General features: G+C 58.0%; 1 protein-coding gene across 2 annotated transcripts in view; it reads left to right on the forward strand.

Annotated features, from left to right (window-relative positions):
• LOC121155885 (activin receptor type-1B) overlaps positions 1-21,888 on the forward strand; it is a 35,653-nt gene extending 13,765 nt beyond the window's left edge. The window contains exons 2-9 of one of the 2 annotated variants that reach the window (XM_040979355.1): positions 7,072-7,311; positions 7,750-7,998; positions 13,498-13,728; positions 15,335-15,502; positions 16,143-16,299; positions 17,185-17,309; positions 20,136-20,266; positions 21,338-21,888. In XM_040979355.1, coding sequence (XP_040835289.1) covers positions 7,072-7,311; positions 7,750-7,998; positions 13,498-13,728; positions 15,335-15,502; positions 16,143-16,299; positions 17,185-17,309; positions 20,136-20,266; positions 21,338-21,463 — 1,427 coding nt within the window. In that variant the 3' untranslated portion in view covers positions 21,464-21,888. Of the gene's footprint in view, positions 1-7,071; positions 7,312-7,749; positions 7,999-13,497; positions 13,729-15,334; positions 15,503-16,142; positions 16,300-17,184; positions 17,310-20,135 lie in introns of both variants that reach the window. The other variant, XM_040979345.1, reaches the window with a different exon arrangement.
• Positions 21,889-25,541: the final 3,653 nt, after the last annotated feature.

Raw genomic sequence — 25,541 nt, forward strand, 5'->3', positions numbered from 1 at the left:
ACCTGGAAGAAGCTCTTGGCTCCTGCCTTCGGATCAGCTCAGCTCTGGCCGTTGCAGCCATTTGGCGAGTGAACCGGCGGAAGGAGGGTTTTTCCTGTGTCTTTCCTTTTCTCTGTATATCTGACTTTCCAATAAGGATAAATAAATCTTTTTTAAAAATCTAATTTGCAGAAAATCCCAATAGCAATAACAACAACTACAACAAAAATTAACAGTCTCTTAAAACATTCCATGTCAGGAGAGACAGCCGAGAGGGAGTTGCAACCATGAAATGCAGCGTGCATGTCCCAGTAGGGGCCCTTTGCTGAGAGCTGGGGGCCCCATTCTCATGCCACCCTACAAAAGCCAAGACCCTTTTGGTCCCCGTTTTATAACCGGGCAGCTGAGGCCGACGAGCTGCATCAAGTGGCCCGCGTTGCTCAGCCAGCGGGTGACCAAGCCGGATTCGGACTTGGGCCGGCTGGCCTTGGAGTCCTGGCCGTGAGTCATGATGTGTAATTGTGTCCTCCTGAAAGTGCTCTCGGGGAAGGAGGAGGTGGCAGAGAAACCAGAAGGGCCAGCTCCTCCGTCTCAGTGGGACAGTCTGCTTTGGAAAGACGTATCCCAGGTTGGCCTGAACGGCCACGCTGAGGCGGTCAGGTGGCCTGGAGGGGTCAAGGTTGAGAGCCCAGCTTGTGCTCACAGGCCGCTGACCAACCACAAAGACTGCTTTCTTCTGAATATAAGTAGTGATCAAACACAGTGCACGTTTCGGACCTAATCAACCCAAGTCGTGGGGCACCCTGTACTTCTTAAATGCGATTGCATCTCCTGTTGTGTGCGCTCTACAAGGGAGTCTCGACAGGCCACCAGTACACCGCTGGGGGGGTGTCTGTGTTTGCTCCCCCACTCAACTGTGGGCGGTGGATGCTTGAGTGCCTGCACCCTTCGCGTCACGGCAGGTGTGAGGTTGTGACTTACAGGCCATAGGCCATTCCAAGGACACCTCTGCAGCCTGGTGCACTCCATGCCTCCTAGCCCCTGGGTCGCCAGCTGTCATTGCTGCACCATGAAGGGCCTGGGCCAGCCCGTGCAGAGACCACCTGAAGCAGGAGCGTCTGGCAGAGCACCAACGGACTGACCGGCAGTGTGGAGTGGGTGCGGGCTCTGCCCCCGGTGCTGTGCCCGGACTCCTGGTCCCTGCCACCCATTCACGCAGTGGCCGGGTGGAGGAGGGTTTGGGGGCCACAACTTTTGGGGGATGATTTGTATGTGACAATCGTAAGTTCAGTGATGTTCTTTTGGCCCTCATCATGAATGACCTGACGGTTGTCCTCACACCTGGGCGTTTTGGGAGTGCCTATCTGGTGTGGGCCCACTCGGAGTGGGCCCTGGCAGTGCCAAGGACCACGGGGCGTGGCCTGCTCTGAGTGATGCCTCAGCCACAAGCCCGTCGGCTGGCCTGTTAGGATAAGTGATAGAAGATGTCCCTGAACCCACGGGAACATCGCCCGCCCCCAGGAAAGCGGGTGCCCTGAGGCCCAGACAGTCTAATCATTGAGGCAGTAGATTGTTGTGTGACCAGAGAGGTTGAGAAACTGAATCTGGCCATTCAGAGCTCCACAAGGCCTGTACATTTTTACCTATTTTAGAATCAGAGATGGTGAGCTTCCATGTGTTGATTCAGCCCCTCAGCAGGTAGGGCTAAATTGGCTCAGTCCAAGGCATCCAGGTGGGTGTCGGAAACCAAGCCCTTAAGCCATTCCCTGCCGCCTTCCAGGGAAGCCAAAAGCAGGAACTTGCGGTCAACCCAGGCACTGTGGGCTCGGTGGACAACCATGAAGGAAGGGTGACTGTGTGGCAGGGCCACTTGGATACAGCCCGCCACTCCCACATACCCCACCGGGGGGCGGGGCGGGTGGGAGTCCTGGTTCTGCCTTCAGGGACAGCTCAGGATGCTGGGACGCAGCTTGGGCCCCCGCCACCCCTGTGAGAGACCCGGCCTGCCGCAGCTGGTAAAACATTTTGGGAGTGAATCAGCAGATGGGACAGTGTGTATGTGTGTGTGTGTGTGTGTGTGTCTGTGTCCCTTTGTATCTTGAAAATGAAAATAAAATAATGACAGGGGTGGCCCCAGCATGATAACCATGATAACCTAGTGGCTAAAGTCTTCACCTTGCATGTACTGGGATCCTATATGGGTGCTGGTTCATGTCCCAGCTGCTCCACTTCCCTTCCAGCTCCCTGCTTGTGACCTGGGAAAGCAGTAGAGGATGGCCCAAAGCCTTGGGACCCTGCACACACATGGGAGGCCTGGAAGAAGCTCCTGGCTCCTAACTTTGGATCAGCTCAGCTCTGGCTGTTGTGGCCACTTCGGGAGTGAATCAGTGGCTGGAAGATCTTTCTGTCTCTCCCTTTCTCTGTAGATCTGCCTTTCCAATTAAAATAAATAAATCTTTAAAAAGAAAATGATGACAGGAACTAGCACTGGTATAATAAATGTTTGTAAAAAGATGTATTTGTTTACTTGAAAGGAGAAACAGGAAGATACTCTCCAGCTGCTGCTTCATTCCCCAAAAAGGCCACAGCACCCCAGGCTGGGCCATGTTGAGGCCAGCAGCCTGGAATTCCTTCCAGATCTCCCCTGGTGGGCAGCAGGGGCCAACCACCTGGGCCATCTTCCTCTGCTGTCTCAGGCACATTAGTGGGAACCTGAATCAGAAGTGGAACAGCCAAGCAGACACCCGTGAGAAATGCCAGCATCACACGTGGTAGCTTAACCCACTGCACCACAGTGCTGAACCCTAGAACCGTGTTAACGAGAAAGCAGGGACAAAGTGCCATGACTGTAGTGTTGGCTGTGTGGTTGATGCAAAACAAGGAGTTCCTGGAGAAACGTCGAGGTTTCCAGTGTTTGTGCACACATGTGTATGTGTGTGTATACACATGTGGGCATACTGCCTGCAGGGGAGCGAGTCCCGTTCTGAGGGCACTCCATGCACTGTGACCTGCAGGCTAGCGGCTCCGCACCTGGCAGGAGACCCGAGGGGCGTGACCCGGGACATCCTTTACTGCCTGGTCTTCGGGGGGCTCTCTGACTCCTGTGGGGCTCACACAAGAACAACTACTGTGAAAACTCTGGATAAGAAAGCATGGCAGGCTGGCACAGCGTTTGCTTGAGGGAGGCAAAGCCAGAGTACAGCACTGCCATCCCCAGTCCTGGCGTCGGATCTGTGGTCTTTGTCCCGACGTTGGGAGACTCGTTAAAATAGTCCCATTGTTCTGGTGTCTGACGGCTGCTGTACCTTCCTGGGGTGGACAGCTGACCAAATTGGAACACCTTGAGGAGTCAGGAGGGCACAGGCTGCACCGGCTTCCCTAGAGCTGGGCTAGCGCCTGGTGAGAGCCGACTGAGGCGCATGTTTGTGCCTGGCCAGGCCAGCGCTGCCCGGGAGGACTGTGTGTGAGATGTGCTAGCCCAGCAGTAACTCACAAATGCGGAAAACTCTTATTTACACAGAGCTGGGGCAGCATGTCACCAGCCTTTTAATTTTATTTATTATTTGAAAAGGTGAATTACAAACAGAGAGAGAAGCTCTGTCCACTGGTTCACTCTCCAAATGGCCACAACAGTCACTTCTGACCCAGGCTGAGGTCAAAGACCCCAGACTGCATCCAGGTCTCCCACACCGATAGCAGGGGGCACGAGCACTGCTTTCCCAGGCGTGTTAGCAGGCAGCTGAATTGGAAGTGGAACAGCCAGGGTTTGAACCGGGGCTGCTAGAGGATGCTGGTATTGTCACAGGTTGATGGCTTTTACTGGCTGCGCCAGCCCCTACCTCTGGTCTCTCGAGGCTGGGTGTGCAGCATCAGGCTGCGTGATGGTGCGTCTGACCCCCTTGACTCCCCGCCCCGGTTAGGCGGTGCCTGGAACTCAGCCTCGCCCGGTGCCCCATCTTTTCCTAGAGGCCCATCTCCACTAGGTGCCGTCCCAGCGGGCAGCTGGACAGAGCCTGCCAAGCTGGGGTTTGTCCGCCATCTCGGAACCCAGCCCCAGTCAGATCCTGCCGTGGCCTGCCTCAGAACATGCTGGGCATACCTGGCCGTCACAGCCAAGGCCAGGCCCTGCCAGGGCAACCTTCCTTCCAGGTTCCACTGACAAACATCTCCATAACAAAAGGGCTTTGTCCTGACTTACTGACATGTAGGCACGCCCCCCTCTGTGACTCCAGGGCCCAGGTCTGTCATGTCTGTGGGGTGCACCTCTCTGGTTGGTGGGCGGAGGGAAGGGAGAGGGGTCAGGTGGGTTTCTCTGTGTGTGGTCCCAGTGAGACAGCGTGTGCCACGGACTGACCGGGACTCTTATCCGTCAGTCCAGGCGGAGCCTGTGGACAAGCTTGGACTTCAGGTTGATGATTGAGGATGTGGAACCTGAGTAAATTCTGATGCATTTATAACTTTATTATTGCTTATTTTGTGTCGTGGAGGGAAAAAAGGAAGATTGGCCACAAGGTCTGTCTTATTTAAGATGCACAGGAACAGGGTCCTAAGCCCCGACCGAGCTGTGGAGTATGGCACTGAGGTGATGTGTCATGTAGAGAAAGGCAGGTTCTGGGCATTAGAGGGTGCCTAGCCGAGTCCCTTCTTCCTGGCCGGCTGGTCAGGAGGAAGAGGCCCAGGGCCCTGCCCTTGACCCTGCGTTACGTCCCTGGCCAGGCTGAGACTGCGATCCCGTCCGTTCGGGTTGCGTGCTCACAGATACGCGCTCTCATCACGTGATTCTTACCTCTCCCCTCATCAGGAGGAGGTGCTCGCGTTTGCGGAGCACCCACAATGTAATAAGTGCTTAGAAAAACGCCCTACACCGTGAGAACCAGTGGTCAGCAGGTGCGCTGCACCAACAGCTCTGGCCCCAGAAGGTGAACAGCTGGTTCAAGGCTGAGTGATTAGCAGTGGAGCCTGGTGTGGGGGTGTGAGGCCTCCATGACCTGGGGGCACTCGGCCTTGCCAGGGTTGTGGGCGGTAGTGAGGGCTGTGGTGACCGTGGATCGCTGCCAGGCTCCTCACTCGCTCTACAGTGCACCGACACGCCCAGCCTTCTGTGCCGTGCCTGGCCCGCCTTCCCGCTGCCTCCCTGGGACTGACTGCTGGCTGGGCATGGGAGGTCCAGATAGGAGTGGGGACCCCCTACCCACTTCCTTCTCACGAAGCCATGTCACCCAGTTCCACTCCCCGTGCCATCTAATGTAGATTTCACCACTTTCCTGTCTTGCACCAGGGTTGTTTAAGTACTTCCCAAAAATAATGAGCCACGTGTGGGTGTGTTCCTTACCCAGAATGAATCACTGTGAAAGGGGCCGTGAACCAGCACAAGCACAGTAGCTCACCGGGAGCCCCGTGCTGCCTCCTCTAACTGCTGGGCTCCCGCCAGCGTCCTGCTTCCGAAAGGCCTTCCAGATCTCGAGGTGCTCACAGGGGTCCCCTCCATCGTGGGTCCATCGTCCCCCTCCAGCTTCACCTCACAGAGCTCATGCAATCCGCAGGCAACCCTGGGGCACACCCCGCATGGAGCCTGTGCGCACATGTTCTGAGCGTCAGGAAGTGAAGGGGGAGCAGTCAGGGCAGTGAGAGAAGAAACAGGTTGAGGTGTCTGCAGGAGGAATGCGGAGGGTCCCGGAGCCGGCTCACCCCACCGGGGCTGGGACTGACGCTGAGGAGGAATTTACTTCCCATCTCTCCCTTTGATGACTTGGATCCTTGTCTAATGAGCACCTGCCGTAAACTTCCTGCCTTTAAGAGATCACCTGCCTGGGCCCTTCAGCAGGTAGCTGCATGTTCTGGAATTCCTCCCAGACACAACAGGTCCTCCCGAGAAGCTGTGAGCTGCTGCCACCGCCAGGGCTGCCTCTCCCTGTCTCCCCAGGTGGGAACAGCGAGGGCGTCTGTGGGCACTAGAGAGCCCAAGGGAGGAGGGCCTGATGTCGGGATGCTCAGCAGCTGCCTTTGGGAGTCGACAGCCGACAGCCAGGAAGTATGGGAGAGAGACAGGGAGACTGTGCAGCCTGCGCCGCAGGGGCTGGTCCTCAGGGTTGGTCCCCTTGCCCGGAGCTGTGGCAAAGTCGCACTCCCGCTGCTATTCGCAGAGCCCCGTCCATGCCCGCCCACCTCCATGCCCTGGCGGTGAGTGCTTCATTCAGCACTGCCGGCCCAGCCTCAGCGTTCCAGTGGCCAACGCCACATTCCTGCCCCTCCCGAGAGGTCAGGGCTAGGTTAGGCTCATGGGAGACAGCGCCACGGAGAAGCAACTGTTGCCGTCTGGGCTATTCTTGTTAGTCAGATAAATAGAGGATTGCAGGCCAGGGCTGCTGAACTGGCTTCAGAGGCGCCAAATTAATTTACAGTCATTTCCTGTCAGTGGTACACACTTCGGCATGATGCATACCCAGGCAAGCCCATTTCTTGCGGAGGTATGAGAAGTGTGTAGTGGTGGTGGTGGTAGTGGTGTGTGTGTGTGTGTGTGTGTGTGTGTGTGTGTGTGTGTGTGTATACGTATGTTGCCATGTACCACTTAGGCTAGTGGAGCCTTTCCTGTGCACCGTCTCCTCCCGTCCTCCGAGGCTTGGTGAGGTTGTCATCGCAGCAGCCAGGATCACCTGCCACCAAGTAAAGGGAGAAGGGCAAAAGAGCTGAGCAGTGAGGGGAAGCTTGGCCCAGGAAGTGACGTGTGAGCCGCGTTTGGAAGGATGTGTAAGAACGCAGCAGGAGAGAATGTGGGAATGCTCACGGGCTGCGTCTGGAACCATGCCGCCTGGGGAGGGCCTTGGTGGCCATGCCATCTCCCAGGAGCCCACCCGTAGTCCTGTGTCTTCTCGTGGCACGTGTATGTGGAGGGTGTCCCGCCCCCGCAGGGCCCAGATGCATCTTCAGCAGACATCTCTGTAAAAGGGAGTATGAGCTTAGCAAACAGGTGGAAGGTTGTGCCCAGCCCATCTCTCACGCAGGCTCCTTGTGTGGTGAGTGTGGACAAGGAGTCAGGTGAGACCTCACCAAGCTGTGGCGGTCTCTCCCCTGACCCCTTGCCATCTCCTGCAGCTCTGCTGTGTGCATGCACCAGCTGCCTCCAGGCCAACTACACGTGTGAGACTGATGGGGCCTGCATGGTCTCCATTTTCAACCTGGACGGGATGGAGCACCACGTGCGCACGTGCATCCCCAAGGTAGAGCTGGTGCCGGCTGGGAAGCCCTTCTACTGCCTGAGCTCCGAAGACCTGCGCAACACCCACTGCTGTTACACAGACCTCTGCAACAGGATCGACCTGCGTGTGCCCAGCGGTGAGTGCCCCAGGCGGACAGGACAGCCACAGGCAATGGTGACAGGTACCAGCGCCAGGTGGGGGTCTCCATGGAAGATGTAGGATGGATAAAGGAAGTGTGGGGACAGGGCGTCAGATGCGATGTGGGCCTAGGACTGGAGGCCATGGCCCTGCGGGGAGGGGAGGCGGGAGAGATACTGACTGCAGAAGGCTGGGTGGGAGGCATGTGCCCATGGGGGCTGGCCTGGTAGTAGGACCCAGACACAGGTGCACACACAGAGTGGGTCGAAGGTTGCGTTCACAACCAGTGAGCCCCGGCCAACCAGAGACCAAAGGACCTGGGCGCCCTGAGCACCAAGAGATCCTTGTGACTTGGGGACAAGTGTGGGGAGGCCAAAGGAAGCCACTGCAACCTGTGTCAGCGTGGTCTTCCCTCTTTCCCTCTCCCTGGACACAGGCCATCTCAAGGAGCCCGAGCACCATTCCATGTGGGGCCCCGTGGAGCTGCTGGGCATCATCGCGGGCCCTGTGTTCCTCCTCTTCCTCATCATCATCGTGGTCTTCCTGGTCATCAACCACCACCAGCGAGTCTACCACAACCGTCAGAGGCTAGACATGGAGGACCCCTCCTGCGAGATGTGTCTCTCCAAGGACAAAACACTGCAGGACCTCGTCTATGACCTCTCCACCTCAGGCTCGGGCTCAGGTACCGCAGGGGCACCTGGCCGCATGGTGTGTTCCGTGGGCTCTGGACAGGCGGCCCAGGGGCCCGGGCAGTGAGTCATCCTGCTTGGCAGCTCCCTGCTTGGGAGTCTGACACGTAGTTAAGATAAGATAAGGGGTTCATAGGCAAGTCCTGATCCCTAGGTCAAGTGCACACTGTCCACTGCAGAAACCTCCCAGCGGGCAAAGGGCCCTCAAGCAGAGCAGGAGGTGGAACTGGCTGGCTGGCAGGAGTCCTGGGAGGCAGCCCGACTAATCATTGATCAGGAGCCCCCGCAGGGCAGTCTGAGGACACGAGCAGCAGGCTCTCCTGGCTGCTCTGGTGAATCATTGATTCTGCTGGTTGCCCAAGGGCTTGGGGGCAGGGGCCCGCTTGGAGGTGCTGCCAGGTGCCCGCCCACCCTGTGGTGCACCACCTGGTGGTAGGGACCTGGGCTGTTTACCCTCTATGGTTCTTTACCCTCTATGATTTATTTATTTATTTATTTATTTTTGTTGGAAAGGCAGATTTGCAGAGAGAAGGAGAAACAGAGAAAGGTCTTTCATCCACTGGTTCACTCCCCAAAAGGCCACAGTGGCCAGATCTGAGCTGATCCAAAGCCGGAGCCAGAAGCCAGGAGCTTCTTTCAGGTCTCCCATGTGGGTGCAGGGTCCCAAGGTTTTGCGTCATCCTTTGCTGCTTTCCCAGGTCACAAGCAGGGAGCTGGAAGGAAGGTAGAACAGCTGGGACACATATCCAGTATGGATGCCAAAGCTTGCGTCGCCTAAACCAGTTGAGACATTACACCGGCTCTTTTTTTTTTAAAGATAGATTGATGTGTCTAGCTATCTAGAAGGCAGCGTTTTAGAAGAGAAAAGAGAGAGGGCGCTCTTCCATCCACTGGCTCACTCCCCAAATGATCATAACCACCAGATGTGGGCCAGTCAAAAGCCAGAAGCTTCTTCCTGTCTCCTGCAGGTGGAGGGTCCCAAGGCTTTGGTCCATTCTCCACTGCAGGGAACAGGATGGGAAGTGGAGAAGCCAAGGATACAGGTGACACAGGCAGAGGCTCGGCATGCTATGCCACAGTGCCAACCACAGCCCGTCTTTGATGAGGGAATGGAACAGGAGGGGACCCAGGGGACAGGACCCACGGAAAGGGAATGAAGGTGCTTTGATCTCAGGGTATACCGGGCCTTCTTAGACGAGAACGTGGCCTCTGAGGGGTGTTTTGGGGACTTGAGCTGTGGGGGTCAGCCCCAGGGGCTGCTGGTGCCATCCTGACTGGAGCAGGCAGGGTCTTGCTTGGCATGTCTCCATGTCCTTGCCCTGCAGGGAGGTGATGCCGCCAGGCTGGGCCCATGCTCCCCCCTGCTCTCGGGCCGGCCTCGAGAGCCGTGCCCATCCCGCACCAGTCATTAAGCTCCACAGTAGAGAGCACGGAAGAAATGGAGATATTTAAAAGCTGCGTATTTTTAGAAACAGGGAAATGATATGGCTGGTTCTTCGCTGATACTTGGGGCAGTGGTGAGAACCGCCTGCTTGGCTTCTGGGACCTGACTTGCTGCAAGGTGGAGGGGTTGCTGGGTCACATGGCTGGGGGGCTTTTCAGGGCTTGTTGTCTGGAATACAGGTGGCTGATAACCTGGATCACTGGATACGGTAGTCCTGTTTCCCGGCTCAGCACGCCCAGAGCCTCTGCTAGGCTGCATTTCTGGGGCAGCCAGCCTGGGCTGCTTGGTGGCACATCCTGTCCCCTCTCCTCCAGCCGCCATGTGGGCCATTCTCAGCCAGCCCGGTCTGAAAGGGCTGTGACTGTGAGGGGCAGTGACTGCTGGGAAGTCTCCCCGTGGATGCGTTTAAAGGTCATGACTGCGAGAGAGATCGCACCAGACAAATCCAGGGGTGTATTCAAGAGTCTTTTTAAACCAAGTTTGGCAATAGCAGGGCCCACTAGAAATTAGCCAATGAAGTCACCATGACAATCCATTCTGCATCCTGAATGATTCCTCAGAGGAACAAATGATCATTACCGTGAAACCTGTCCATTAAAGTGAAGACTTGTGTCCCAACTTTCACAGCAACATAAGCTATCCCAAGAGATGTGGAGTGAACAGCCTGGCTTCTCTGCCCATAGTCCCTCACTGCCAGGCCTCACCTCTCCTGGAACTCCCAAAGTACACAAGTCAAAAATACAAAGCATCTTCACATTTGCAGTGACCAGAGGATGAGGGATACAGATATACAGGGCCCATGTTCAGGGGCTGTTGGTCCTTGGAGTTTGTCTGCGGGGAGCCAGGGAGCAAGCAGGTACTGGGGAGGCCCAGGGCCCGAAAAGCACACAGCCAAGAGCAAGCCCATCCCTATCTTGAGAGAGGAGTGGTTCCCCAATGCAGTGCCACCCCCTCTCGGGTTCCAGGGGCTGAGAGGTGAGCATGACTTAACTCAGCCGAGCAGAAAGGACCACTTAGTTGGGGGAGGTGTGGCTTCCAAACTTGTGACCCTGAACTAGCTGTCCACAACCACAACAGTGACGAGCAAGGGGGCCTTTGAGGGGAGGTAGGAAGACGGAACACTCCAGGTCAAGGAAAGCCACCTGAGTATAGGACAGAAGGGCAGGCAGGAGCAAGGTTTGTTTAAGGAACTTGGAATGAGGAGGTGGCTGGCACTGCTGCAGGGGGCAGGGAAGGACCCGAGGCAGAAATTGACAGGCTGCATGGGCCAGGGCCCCACATCCTGCTGGGAAGGCTGGGTTGTATGTAGTCCTATGGCCTGGAGCAGGGGCTCTGGGGGACAGAAGGGTCGGAGTGGGACAGGAGCGGGGGAGGGAGGGTGGGAGAGGCGAGGCGGGATGGGGCTGTGGGGATGGGAGAGGCGAGGTGGGACAGGGAGCTGGGGATGGGAGAGGCGAGGTGGGACAGGAGCGCTGGGGATGGGAGAGGCGAGGCGGGATGGGGCGTTGAGGATGGGAGAGGGGAGGTGGGACAGGGCGCTGAGGATGGGAGAGGTGAGGTGGGAGGTGGGACAGGGTGCTGGGGATGGGAGAGGTGAGGTGGGAGGTGGGATAGGGTGCTGGGGATGGGAGAGGTGAGGTGGGAGGTGGGACAGGGTGCTGGGGATGGGAGAGGTGAGGTGGGAGGTGGGACAGGGCGCTGAGGATGGGAGAGGGGAGGTGGGACAGGGCGCTGAGGATGGGAGAGGTGAGGTGGGAGGTGGGACAGGGTGCTGGGGATGGGAGAGGCGAGGTGGGATGGGGCGTTGAGGATGGGAGAGGTGAGGTGGGAGGTGGGACAGGGTGCTGGGGATGGGAGAGGTGAGGTGGGAGGTGGGATAGGGTGCTGGGGATGGGAGAGGTGAGGTGGGAGGTGGGACAGGGTGCTGGGGATGGGAGAGGTGAGGTGGGAGGTGGGACAGGGCGCTGAGGATGGGAGAGGAGGTGGGACAGGGTGCTGGGGATGGGAGAGGTGAGGTGGGAGGTGGGACAGGGCGCTGAGGATGGGAGAGGAGGTGGGACAGGGTGCTGGGGATGGGAGAGGTGAGGGGGGAGGTGGGACAGGGCGCTGGGGATGGGAGAGGTGAGGTGGGACAGGGTGCTGGGGATGGGAGAGGCGAGGTGGGATGGGGTGCTGGGGATGGAGAGGGAGGTGGGAGTGGACAGGGGCTGGGATGGGAGGTGAGGTGAGGCTGGGATGGGAGAGGTGGTGGAGGTGGACAGGCTGAGGATGGGGAGGTGGGACAGGGCTGGCTGGGAGGAGATGGGAGAGGTGAGGTGGGAGGTGGGATAGGGTGCTGGGATGGGAGAGGTGGGAGGTGGACAGGGTGCTGAGGATGGGAGGTGAGGTGGGAGGGTGTGAGGTGGGAGGTGGGACAGGGTGCTGGGGATGGGAGAGGTGAGGTGGGAGGTGGGACAGGGTGCTGGGGATGGGAGAGGTGAGGTATAGTTGGAGAAGCGCCTGGTGGGTCCCTGCTGTGCTGGTCAGAGTGTTCAATGAGGCGCCCATTGTGGCACCACAGCTTGAACTGCTGCTCGGACACCCGGCTCCCACAGCCAAGGGTCGCCTTCGGCTCCTGCCTGCACCTCCATTCCAGTCCACCTTCCTGCCAACCTGCCTGGGAAGGCAGTGGACGGTGGCCCAAGTGCTGAGTCTCTGGCAGCCTCATGGGAAACACGGGTGGAGTTCCTGGCTCCTGGCATCTGGCTGCTCTAGCCTCACTTGCTGCAGGCATCTGGGGGGTAAACCAGCAGATAGAAAAGCCTCTGTCTCCTGCTCTCTTTCTGCCATTTAAAGAAATAAGAGTGAATGAATAAACATTTTATTTTTAAATATTTATTTTTCTTGGAAAGACAGATTTACAGAGAGGAGAGATAGAGAAAGATCCTCCCTCTGCTACTTCACTCCCCAAATGACTGCCACAGCAGGAGCTGAGCTGATCCAAAGCCAGGAGCCAGGAGCTTCTTCTGGGTCCCCCCTGTGGGTGCAGGTCCCAAGGCCCTGGGCTATCCTTTTCTGCTTTCCCAGGCCACAAGCAGGGAGCAGGATGAGAAGTGGAGCAGGTGGGACATGACTAGTTTCCATATGGGATCCTGACACTTTGCAAGGAGAGGACTAGCCACTTGAGCCGCTGCATCAGCCCTACATGTTCTTGTTTTGTTTTTTAAAGGATTAGATGATTAGTGTTGGTATAGCAGGTTAGGCCACTGCCTGAAATGCTGGCACAAGAACACTGGTTCGAGTCCCAACTGCTCTGCTTCTGATCCAATTCCATGTCATGGTGCCTGGCAAAGCAGCAGCAGATGGCCCACGTGCTTAGGACCCCTACTACCCACGTGGGCCACCCACACGGAGTTCCTCACTCCTGACACTGGCCGGGCCAAGCCCCACACCTTGTGGTTGTTGGAGGAGTAAATCCCAAGGTGGAAGATACCTTTCTTTCTCTCTGTGTAATTCTGCCTTTTAAATAACTCTGTGTGTGTTTATGAAAGCGTGGCGTGTGGAGTCCTGTCCTGCTGCTTCCTGCCTCCTGGGGCGTGGGTGAGCTGCACAGCTGCCCCCTTGCAGCCTGAGGTTTCTCTGTAAAATGGGGATGGCAGTGCTTGCCTGCACATGTGAGAAGGTGGGGTGATTGGGTAGAGCCAGGGGTACGGTCAGCACAACAGTGAACGGAGGCCCACGGCAGCACACTTGGGGTTCTGATCCGGCGGGGAGTGGGGCTGAGTGGGGCTGAGATGAAGGGGGACTGGTCGGAGAGTACGGAGAGTACGCCTGTGCCTGCCCCAGAGGCTGCACAGCACCGCCCCCTGGTGGCCCGTGGGTGGCTGTCATCCTCTCCGCCCTCTTCCCTGTCCCTGTGGCTGCAGCACCAGCAGCCAAAGCCATCATGGCAAAATCCTGACTTGCTGGGGGGACACGTGACTTAGGCCAGCGGCTGCGAGTGGATCGCCACACCTGGCACATGTGTAATGCTTCGTCTCTCTCTCTCTCTGCCTTCTCTGGTCCACAGGGTTACCCCTTTTTGTCCAGCGCACAGTGGCTCGAACCATTGTCTTGCAGGAGATTATCGGCAAGGGCCGTTTTGGGGAAGTGTGGCGCGGCCGCTGGCGGGGCGGCGACGTGGCCGTGAAGATCTTCTCTTCCCGTGAGGAGCGCTCGTGGTTCCGGGAGGCAGAGATCTACCAAACGGTCATGCTGCGCCACGAGAACATCCTGGGCTTCATCGCCGCCGACAACAAGGGTGAGGCTGGCCGCCAGAGCGTCAGCGCGGGGCCGGGGCCCTCCCGGCAGCCCGGCTCGTCAGGACCAAAGGGCAGTTAGTTACTAACCAGCTCGCCTGACCTGCTCCCCTCCTCCTCCTCCGAAGTCAGAGCCAGAGCCAGTGAGCATCTCTCTGCTGGTTCACTCTCAGGGCCCAGGGCCAGGCCAGCCGGAAACCAGAAGGAGCTTCTTCCAGGTCTCCCCCAGGAGTGTGGGGTCCCAAGCACCGGGGTCCCTCCTCCTCTGCTTTCCCAGGCGTGTTAACAGGGAGAGGGCTGGGGAGTGGAGCAGCCAGGATTCCCCACTTGCATTGTCGTACGGGACACCTGCCTCCCAGGCGGTGGCTCAGCCACTCCGCTGTGACGCCAGCCTGTTTCTCTCCCTTGACCCACTTCCCAGCCCTATCTCCAGCGTGCTCCGTGCAGGGGCCCCAGGAAGTTTACTTTAGAAATTGTCACAGGGAGGAACTGTGGCCCCACCCCTGCTGAGAAGGGTCACAGCAGAGAGCCACATGATGCCTGCCCTGTGACGGAACCCGCGGCCAGGACACTTCCCTAGTGCTGCACACAGCAGGAGGAAGCCGCATCAGTCCCTGGCTGTCGCCTGTGTTCGCTTTTGAGGGTCTGGCATGCACCCAGGCACTGCCCTGGGTCTGAGGGCCTTGCTGGGTGGCAGGGGCCGAACCCAGGCCGAGTCAGACTGATTGGCAGAGGTGGCGGGAGCAGCTCAGGAAGGAAGGAAGGGTGGCGGGGCATTGCCAGAGCTCACAGGTGACGCTTGGGGCTCCAGGAGGACTGGGGGCAGCTGCAGCCCTGCCAAGGAGAGCTAGCCAGGTGGGGCCTTGTGTAGAGGTTGGCTATTCAGGTTTAATTCATGACTCCAGCAGTGTTCACTGACTGCAGGGGTGTCGGGCACTCTGCCAGCTGCTCAGGTCACAACACACACGAACAAGATACGGTCCACGGTCCCTGCCCTTGCCGGGGGCCCCAGGACCCGAGCAAGCCATGTGTGCAGCTGGAGGAATCAGCCTGTGCAGTACAGCCAGGGCCCGAGGGGGGCGGGGTCCGACCCCTTGACACACTCTCCTGGCCATTTCCAGCCCCGTTTGTGACCCAGCACAGCCAGACTAAGATGCTAGCTCCCAGCGTTTCTTTTCTCCCCTGGGCCACCTGGCTGCCCACGTCTCTGGGCAGTTAGCTCGGGGAATACAGCAGGGCAGGGCTTTCCCTGTTTGTTCTTTTTGTTTTGGGACGGGGTGGCCTGCAGCATGCTGTGCCAGCCTCCGGGACCTCTGAGGGCGTCGGGCCAGCAAGGGTGGCTCAGCCCTGCACACCTGGGCCTCGGGCTGTGTTGGGGAGCAGAGGCCGTCAGGCACAGGTCAGGACTCCTCGCGCCTCAGATGTGGCCTAGCCATGAGTATGTCCCCTCCTGCCCACCCGAGACCAGCAGCAGCCTGTGAGGGTGACATGGGCACGTGGGCATCAGGGGGTGTGCAGAGGAGCTGGGTGTGCGGATATCTGGCCTTGGTCCAGAACGAGCCCTTCACTGTGCCATGAGCCTCTGTGACGCACGCGTGTCCTCTGCAGACAACGGCACGTGGACGCAGCTGTGGCTGGTTTCTGACTATCACGAGCACGGCTCGCTGTTTGATTACCTGAACCGCTACACGGTGACCATCGAGGGGATGATCAAGCTGGCCCTGTCCGCCGCCAGCGGGCTGGCACACCTGCACATGGAGATCGTGGGGACCCAAGGTGAGAACACGCAGCCAGGACGTGGCACCTTTAGGTGTCTGTCTCACACCCCCTTCCCCAGCGAGGGCACATGGAGAGAAGGGAACCGAAGGGTAAAGCCATGTAGTTGGACCCCCGTGGTGCTGTGCACCCCATTGCGTGGTTGATGATGCCAGCTACAAGGGCCTTCCCGACCTGCAAGCCTTCAGGTCCTGTCTCGCCTTGTGACTCCTGCAGGATTGGCCGGTGGGCGGGGGGTCCTGATCTCGTCAGAGAGAAGGGGGCAGGCCAAGGGCACCCCTGGTGGGGACCTGGTTGACCAACGTGACTGCTTCTGCCAGCGATGATGGGGAGCCAGGCCCAGAAACTGGGTCCAGTTGCTAGCCCGTGCGTGATGACAGCATCCTCACCTCCTGGGAACAAGCCTGCGCCACAGCTCCCCTCCTCCAGGAAGGAGGCTGGCAGTAGTGGCGGGTCCTAACAGCCACACTCGCGTCCTGAGGCCGTGACCTCCCCACTGAATGGGTGGCTCCTCATTGCATCCCTGTCCTTCTGAGCTCACGGCCAGGCCCAGGCACCAGTGGGTGACCAGGCCACGACTCGAAGCTGCGTGGGGTCTGCCGTCTGTCTTGATCGATCCTCGCCTTTGTTCTCTCGCCAGGGAAGCCTGGGATTGCCCATCGAGACCTAAAGTCAAAGAATATCCTGGTCAAGAAGAACGGCATGTGCGCCATCGCAGACCTGGGCCTGGCCGTGCGCCACGATGCAGTCACCGACACCATTGACATCGCCCCCAACCAGAGGGTGGGGACCAAGCGGTAGGAGGCCCAAGGGACCCACCGCATGGCTGTTGGGGTGGGGATGGGCAGATCTGAGGGTGGAGAGCCTGCAGCCGGATGTGGAGGTGGGGCAGGCTCCGCCAGGCTTGGCCAGGGGCCTCCGAGGACTCGGAGAGCAGGTTTGCCAAGCTAGAGCAGAGCCTAGGATGGAAGCACAGCACGTTCAGAGACGTAAAAAGCAAGGAGCTGCAGAAGGGACTGGGATGGCTTTGGAGAAGCAGGGTAGTTGATGCATCCCCCACATGCCCCAAACAACCAGCGCCAGGCCAGGCTGCAGGTCTCCTTCGTAGGTGGCACAGTTCTGGCCACCTGAGTCGTGGCTCTTGTCTCCCAGGGCGTGCGTGCATCAGCAGGAAGCTGGAATTAGAGTTTGAGCTGGCAAGGCAGCCCAGGCATGCCAGGGTGGGATGTGGCCGTCTTGATCAGCAGCTTGGCTGCTGGGCCAAGTGCCTGGCCCAAGCCAACACATCTTGACATTTAAGATAACAGAGATACCCAGCGGCTGGGGCCGGGCACCAGTGCTGGCATCGCCACACAGGACACTGTCAACACGGCATTCGAGCACCTGGGCCTTGCTAACGTGCCTGCAAGGAGGTGCTGGCAATGGCTTGAGCTGTTGAGTCCATGCCACTCACGTGGGAGACCCAAGTTGGTCTCCAGCCTCCTGACATCAGCCTGGCTGCTGTGGGTGCTGGGGGATGAATCAGCAGCACAAGCCAGAGATACAGCTAGGACGAGCCAGGGGTCCTCACGGAGGTTGCATGGAGGAGAAGTGTTCAGCCGCGATGCGTGGGGGGCTGACATCCCGGGGGCCCCACAGTCTGCTCTGGAGAGGTGCTCGATGCCACTTCGTTTGCTGTGCAGGTACATGGCTCCAGAGGTCCTGGATGAAACCATCAACATGAAGCACTTCGACTCCTTCAAGTGTGCCGACATCTACGCCCTGGGCCTGGTGTACTGGGAGATCGCCCGGAGGTGCAACTCCGGAGGTGAGCCTCCACATGCGTGTTTCTGTACACGTCATTGCTGCCCTGCAGTGTGTCCTGAAATACGGTATTGTGATAACTCAACGTTTCTTTTGTTGTTTTAAGATTGCTTTAGCTGCTCAGGGTGCCTTATGTTTTCTTATGAATTTTAGCATCTTTTTTTTTTCCCCCAGTTCTAAGAAGAATATTGTTGGAATTTCGCTGAGCTTGCATTGAACTTGTAAATTTCTTTGGGTGATATGGACATGTTGATGGGTGTGATTCTTCTGATCCCCCATGCATGGAAGATTGTTCCATTTGTTTCTTTTATTCCTCTCTTTGGTGTTTTGTGATTTTCACTGTGGGTTGCTCACATCCTTATTCGAAGGCACCCAGCATCTGTGTGTAGCTGTTGTAGAAGGGGGAGTTTCCTCCCTGTGAATTAGTTTGAATATTTTGAAGAGAAGTGGCATTCAGCGGTGGCTCCAGCTGGTCCTGGGCTCTTCCTTGCTGGAAGGTTCCTTATTACTGAGTCAGCTCTTGCCTAGTCTTTATGACCAGGTTAGTTTATCCATGTGCAGGAATCTGGCTCTTCTTGATTTTTGAAATTTTGGGTTGTTTTGTTTTTTTTTTTTTTCTGGATTCTCTAACTTGTTTGCATACATCTATTTTTAGTAATCACTGATTTTTTTAAAAATTTGCAACAGATGTACCCTCTCGTTTTCATTTCTAATTCTGTGAGTTTTTGTGGTCAGACAGGATACCTGTCTCGATTTCAGTTTCTTGGTCATTTGTTGACTTGCTTATGGCCCGGCCTGGGGTCATTCCCGGAGAATGTCCCACGTGGTCAGGATGAAACACGTGTGTATGCTGTGGAGAGATAAAACATTCTGCATTCATACATAATGTAGATTAGCTCTGTTGTTTCCTGTCTAGATAATCTGTCCCCCATTACTGCTGTGTTTGAACCTGGGGTCTCCCTTTGGCTCCATTAAAAATCGTTTTAAGTGACTGGCACTGTGACTCATCAGGCTAATCCTCCACCTTCAAGCGCCAGCATCGCAAATGAGCACCAATTCATGTCCCGGCTGCTCCATTTCCCATCCGGCTTGCTGCTTGTGGCCCGGGAAAGCAGCAGAGGATGGCCCGAAGCTTTGGGACCCTGCACCCACGTGGGAGCCCTGCAGGAGGCTTCTGGCTCCGCATTGGCTCAGCTCTGGCTGATACGGCCATTTGGGGAGTGAGCCAGTGGATTGAAGATCTTCTTTTCCTTTTCTCTGTAAATCTGCCTTTCCAGGAAGGGGGAAAAAAAGTGAATCTTTAACAAAAATTGTTTTAAGCGATCGCCTGTGACAGTGTTGTCCGTGTAGGCACCGGTTCAAATCCTGGCTGCTCCACTTCTGATCCAGCGCCCTGTGAAGGCTCCGGGAACACAGTGGAGGATAGCCTAGTGTGTGGGCCCTCGCAGCGCGCATGGGAGACCCGGAGGAAGCCCTTGGCTCTGGACTTCGGCCTAGCTGGCCAGGCTGGTACAGCTGTTTGTGGAGTGAACCAGCAGATGGACTCTCTCTTTCCCTTTTTCTTCTCTCTCTCTAGCTCTGCCTTTCCAATAAATAAACTGGAAAGGCAGATTTACAGAGACAAGGAGAGACAGAGAGGAAGATCTTCCCTCTGCTGCTTTACTCCCCAAGTGGCTGCAATGCACAGAGCTGAGCCAATCCAGAGCCAGGAGCCAGGAGGTTCTTCTGGGTCTCCCAGGCCACAAGCAGAGAGCTGGGTGGGAAGTGGAGCAGCGCCCATATGGGATCCCAGTATGTACAAGACGAGGACTTTAGCCATGAGGCTACTGCGCCAGTCCTTCAAGTAAATAAACTACCCCGTTATGTTTGTACCCAGATTTCCGTTTCAAGAGGAAAAGCAGGAGAAGTGCATGGCTGGCTGTTATTTTTCACAATCCTGAGCTCATTTCCTAGCATCCTGCGAAGGTGACAGGTTGCTCTTTTTAGAATCATTGTGAAGTGGTGGGTTTGGAACTATCTGTCACTGTCAGGGTTCTTAGTGTTCCTGCTGCTTCAGGTTCTCAGCTGTCACACAGGGGGTTTGTCTTCCCGCGGCGCCCTTTGATGTGATGCTCTGTCCGCGTCGAGTTCTTGGATTGTGGTTATTCCAGAGGCACACGGCTTCCTTCTCTGACCCCTCCCCAGCTGCCCCCAGGCCCGGGGCTGGAGCCAGGTTCACCCACATGGGTGGCAGGAACCCGCTGCCTCGAGCTGTCACCTTCTGACTCCTGGGGTCAGCACCCAGGCGCTCCCTCCCGTGCCCTGACTGCCAGGCTCACTGCCTGTGTGCCCAGGCGCTCCCTCCCGTGCCCTGACTGCCAGGCTCACCTCCTGCGTGCCCAGGCTCTCCCTCGCATGCCCTGACTGCCAGGCTCACTGCCTGCGTGCCCAGGAAGCCTTGGTACCTTCCTTGCTGTTTTGGCTGGTATCAGAAAGATGTTGTCAGTCTTTTTTCTTTTTATGATTTATTGTATTTATTTGAAAAGCGTAGTCACCAAGGTAGATTTTCATCTGCCGGAGCTCCATCAAGTCTGGAAAGGGGGCACGTAGCACTTGGGCCGTCGTCCGCTGCCTCTCCCAGGTGCATCAACAGGGAGCTGGATTGGAAGTGGCACAGCTGGGGCTTGACTGCGGTCAGGGCCCCCCCATTGCTCAGGGTCCCCCCGGAGCCGGCCCGCTTCCCAGAGAGCCCACGTTCGTGTTGGACAGAGGTGGTTCTCGCGGTGGAGGTGGCTCTTGAGCAGGCCCTGTCCCTGTTGATAACTCAGGCCCAAGTCCGCTCTCCCCCCAGGAGTCCACGAAGAGTATCAGCTGCCCTACTACGACCTGGTGCCCTCGGACCCCTCCATCGAGGAGATGCGGAAGGTCGTCTGCGACCAGAAGCTGCGTCCCAACGTCCCTAACTGGTGGCAGAGTCACGAGGTAAGGAGCCTCCCCTGCCTCCGGCCGCTTCCCCCTGTCGCCCGCTTTCTGTCCCTCAGGAAGATGGTCGCTCCACAGTGGAGCCGGCCTTGGAGACAGTGTCAGTTTATGCCCACGGGTGGCACAACCCCTCGTCTACATGCCCAGAGGCCAGTGCCGTATGTGGTGGCTGAGGGGACACTACCGAGCCAGGCAGAACGTCGGCTCCCTAATGGCAGGATGAAAAATGATCGAAACCCCGTAGGACCTGGACCCCCAAGACTCCTCCCAGGCACATAGAGATGCTCAGAGCTCGGAACTCAAGCACCCGTGTCACGGGCATGTTGGGCAGAGATGCCGTCCCTGGCCTCACACACTCTAGGGACCCTGCAAGGGAATGGTCCCTGCCAGGGCAGTGGTCAGCCACAGGCAGGGCAGGCCTGAAGCTGTTAGAGCTGTCGTCCTGAGCAAGTGGCCAGAACCACACCAGGGAAGAGCAGGAGGAACTAGCGAAGAGGCTGCGGAGAACGTGGAGAGACGGCAGACAGAAGAGGGTGGGGACAGCACTGGTGGGACATCACTGGCACGGGAGCAAGTTGGTGACTCCGCTGTGGGGTTCCAGGCTGTGTCACAGGGTTTCCTGGCCCTGGGCACACAGGCCTCTGTGTGGCTGGCAGCTCTGCCTTTCTCCCAAAGTTAACTGCTATGCAAACTGCACCAGATAATCACTGCAGTGTCCGGCATGCTGACAATGTGAATGATGACCACAGCTGCTCCGCCCCTGGGGAACTCTTTGCCTGTGGTGACAGTGTCCAGCTAAGTATGCAAAGGGAAGTGAGGTTAAGTGTGGCTGCCACGCCGCCATGCTGTTCAAAGCAGTCACCACTAGAGGGCGTGTGCACCTCGGACAAGCTCACTCACTAGCAGGTGCCCTGGTTACATAAGCGAGCGGGCTTATGACAGCAAGCTGTCACCTGCACAGCCTGCCTGACCAGGGGGCGACGGGAGAGCCTGCACAGCAGCTGGGCAACAGGGCCAGGTCTGGCCAGCTCTGGGGACGTGCTGCACTGAGGGCCTGTGTGTCTCCTGCAGGCGCTGCGGGTGATGGGCAAGATGATGCGGGAGTGTTGGTATGCCAACGGTGCAGCCCGCCTCACCGCCCTGCGCATCAAGAAGACCCTGTCTCAGCTCAGCGTACAGGAAGACGTGAAGATCTAGGCGTGCTCCTGTTCCCCATGTAGCCCCCCGGGCAGCGAGAACTACAGCTGCCATGTCGAGCGTCTGACGGAGGCCTACCTCTCGTTTCTGCCCAGCCGCCTGCGGCCGGCCGGCAGCCCTGGCCTGCCTGAGGGACAGAGCCCGGGAGCCCCGCTCACTCCCGTGTCGGCTGCGACATGCAGGACGCCTTTGCTATTTACCTCCTAACGGCGCAGAGACTGAGAGCGGATTGGGTGCAGAACTCAGTGCCACGGCCCAAACCGCTCGGGCCGGCTAGCAACCTCCTCTCCCCGCGCCAAAGCCGGTGCCCCTGGCGGGGTGGCCTGGGAGGGGCCATGGGAGCAGGCTTGGGGCCAGGGACCTAGCCACGGCACCCCAAGGTGGCCTAGAGGAGTGGAAGTGCTGCTCCTCTCGCAGGCAGCTCTGAGCCCAAGCTCTCCTCTCTTACAGGAACTTGGGGGGCAGGGGGCTGCCAGTAGAGGCAGAGCCTGCCGCGTGTCTGTCCAGCCGTGTGTGTGCATGCACCGAGGTGCGTCCTCCGTGGTGCCTGGTCTGTGTCACGCCCTTGTGTGTGCGTGTGTGTGTGTGTGTGCGCCTGTCTGTGTGTAGGTACGCACTTCCCTGCCCCAGCTTCCTGCGCCCGCGCAGGCTGGGCTGCTCTCGTCTGCCGTCTCCGTGTGCCCGGGCCTCCGCTCTGCGCCGAGCAGCGCCTGGCCTCCCCGGCACCCAGCCCTTCCCCGACACCCTCCCCCTCCAAGCCCCCAGAGCCATTCTCTCCCCCGCCCCCACCCACGTCAACACAGCTCCCCTCCTCCATTCCAGACTCCTGAACCAAAGCTGGCCCAGTTGGCAAGAGAGGCTTTGGGTCAGAATGGGAGGGAGCTGGGTGGGCTGGGCAGGGGTGTCTTGGGTTGGGGTATTGTCAGCAGTGGTGCGGGGCCTGAGCTAGCCCAGGGGTCCGTCCTCAGCAGTACCGAGGCCCCGGATCTGGGGGTTCTGATGGGAAAGCCTCACCCATCAGTCCTGGCCTAGGCTCTGCAATTAGCAGTGTGCGGTGGTTGTGGTGGTGGTGGGTGCAGGAAGGGGAGGGTACCGGCGTGGGGAGGGCAGCCTTGGTCTGCGTGGCTCTGTGCTGCGCCATCTGGTGAGGACATGGCCGGCTGAGCCCACACCAACCCAGGGGCCCACAGTAGGGCAGCAGCCTCTGACAAGCAGAGTGTTGAATGGCGTCCGGAAGCGCAGCTGTGGGTGGTAACTCGCTCAGCGCATCTTAGATATAGAATAACTTTGAAGCCATAACTTTTAACTGGAGTGGTTTTGATTATTTTATTTAATTTTATTTTATTGGGAGGGTCTGGATTTTAGCTTTTTTTTTTTTAAATGTTGTTATGTTTTTGTAAAAGGAAAAACCATCTCTGTTTGATGATTACCTCTCGACCTATTTGTTTTGAAAGAAATTCCTTAAAAAACAATCACGGAAAGATATATATATATATATAGTGCAGTCCGCACACATAGCTCAATCACACACTGGAATTGTCTGTCCTCTCACCTGAGCCTGTCCCCCCGCGCAGCAGCGAGAAGACAGTCCTGTGGCCGGGGGGCTCGGCCTGCTCGTGGCCGTGACCGTGGCCAGTTCCACGGGCGCCCAGCTGTGGTGTGCCGGTAGCCAGCCGCTGTGACCCGCAGGCGTCTGCTGAACACGTGTGGCCCGCACGTCTGGCCGGAACGCAGCCACCAGCACCCTGGGCCCAGCCCTGTCCCCAAGGTTCCATGGAAGGACTTGGGTCAAGTCGTGCCACCTGCTTGAGACCAGAAGGTTCCATGGCAGCTTCTAAGAGCCTTTCGAAAGACCACTGAAGTGGGGGTGGGGGTGGGGAGGTCCCCCCAGGTGAGGGCCCCCACCCCCAAGTCCCTGCTCCGCTCTGAGCCCCTTCCTGCCCTAGGGAGGTTCGTTTTTCTGTGTGTAGCCTTAGCGTGTCCCTGCCTCCAGCCCAGCGAGTCTGCCAAAGCCTTCGGAGGAGGGAGAGCCCTCTCCCTGCCCTCGGTTCTGCCCTCCCCCACCCCCGTCTTTGTATTTATTTCCTGATGTATTGCTTTCCTTGCATTAAAGGAGATCTTCCCCCGCCTAACTCTTTGGGCCGATTTACTGGCCATGGACTGACCACCCTGGAGCACCGGGTGGGGAGGGGGCTCCTCATCCACCGCTCCCGCCACCTATCTCCCACTGCCCAGACAGCCCCAGGTGACAGCAAACTCGGACTCCTGACCGTGCCGAGACACAGCCAGCCTCTGGAATCTGCCAACACGCGCCCACCTGTGACTGCAAAGCCGCCGCCGGGCTGCTGCCCAGAGGGGCAGGGCCTGTCCATCCTCACCATGGGCGGCTGGCCCCTCTCCCCACCCACAGGGAGGAAGGCTGGGCAGGCTCTGGGAAGTCCCACCGCTGACCACACCAGGCCCGAGGTGGGCAGGAATAAAAGCCGCGTCTGCACCGAGGTGCACCCCCACCCTGCAGGGGCTGCCTGCCCTGTGGATTCTGGGTTCACAGACCAAGCCGGTTCCGGGGGCACCACCGAGTTCCCCCCCCACCCGCAGCACCCCCTCCCCACCCCCGGACGGCACCCTCGGTACTTCTGTTTGTTTTTGTACATTTTATTAGAAAGGACTGTAAAATAGCCACTTAGACACTTTACCTCTTCAGTATGCAAATGTAAATAAATTGTAATATAGGAAATCTTTTGTTTTAATATAAGAATGAGCCTGTCCGGTTTCTGCTGTACATTATTAAAGGTTTTATTCACAGCTGCTCTGGTCCACCTGTCTCACCGTGCGTGCCTGCGCCAAGCGACCATCCATCCAGCCTGTGGGAGGCCAGGCAGGGTGGGCGGCTGGCGAGCTTCCCCGACTCACTGGCCGGAGTCTGGGCTCTGCGCCACTCGCCACAGCTGTCACCTCTGGCAGAAGTGCCCGTCTGACCATCCTGGACCTGCCTGAGCCTGTGAGGCGAGCAGGGCACGCAGGACACTGGCCTTGTCAGCCTCGGTCTGCGAGCGGCAGGTGTTCATTCTAAGGCACCAGGCGCTCTCCCCACAGCTCGGCCGCCTCCTTCCCCACCCCACGTTGAGCATCACACACTCCGGGGTGCTTCAGTGGCTGCCTAGTGGGAGTCTGGCATCCTGGGTGTGGGTGGGCATGCCCGAAAGCACAGTCCTCGAAAGCACAGGAACCAAACCAGCAGCACCTAGTCAGGACCCCAGCGGTCACCCTGTCCACCACTGACCCCTGCAGGACTAGGCGACCTCTGGGTGGCCCATGCGGCCTTCCCGCAGCTCTTGAGCTGTAGCCCACATAAAGAGGTCTTACAATGCATTGGCAGCGGTGACGTCCACTGACCCTGGTAAGGGAATCTGCATGGACCAGCCCTTCACTCCTCCCAGCAGGCACCCGAGGGCCCTCTCCCTGCGCTGCTGTGCCCCCCACTCAGGCGCTACTCTGCCGGCACACACCTAAACATTTTCCAGAGACTATATCCGTCGGGCTGAGTCACATCCAGGTGTCTTCTGCATCCCAGATTTGGGTAGTCAATCCATCCAATTCCAGCCCAGGCCCTTGCTTTCATCCTAGTTCTTGGTAAAACCTGCCCCCTGCCATCACCTGCCCTGTCCCTGGGTTTATTTTTAGTATTTATTCATCCACTTAGAAAGTGGAAGACAGGGGCCCGGCACAGTAGCCTAGTGGCTAAAGTCCTCACATGCTCCAGGATCCCATATGAGCACTGGTTCGTGTCCCGGCTGCTCCACTTCCCATCCAGCTCCCTGCTTGTGGCCCGGGAAAGCAGTTGAGGATGGCCCAAAGCCTTGGGACCCTGCACCTGTGTGGGAGACCCGGAAGAGGCTCCTGGCTTCGGATTGGCTCAGCTCTGGCCATTGCGGCCACTTGGGAAGTGAATCAACAGACAAAGGATTTTCCTCTCTATCTCTCCTCTATATATATATCTTGATTTTCCAATAAAAATAAACTTTTTTTAAAAAAATTATTGTTTATAGTTGTTACATGGTTGATCAGGGTGGGAAGG

The sequence above is a fragment of the Ochotona curzoniae genome, unplaced genomic scaffold, assembly GCF_017591425.1.
Source record: "Ochotona curzoniae isolate NIBS_2020 unplaced genomic scaffold, NIBS_Ocur_1.0 contig_1014, whole genome shotgun sequence".
NCBI classification, from domain to species: domain Eukaryota; kingdom Metazoa; phylum Chordata; class Mammalia; order Lagomorpha; family Ochotonidae; genus Ochotona; species Ochotona curzoniae.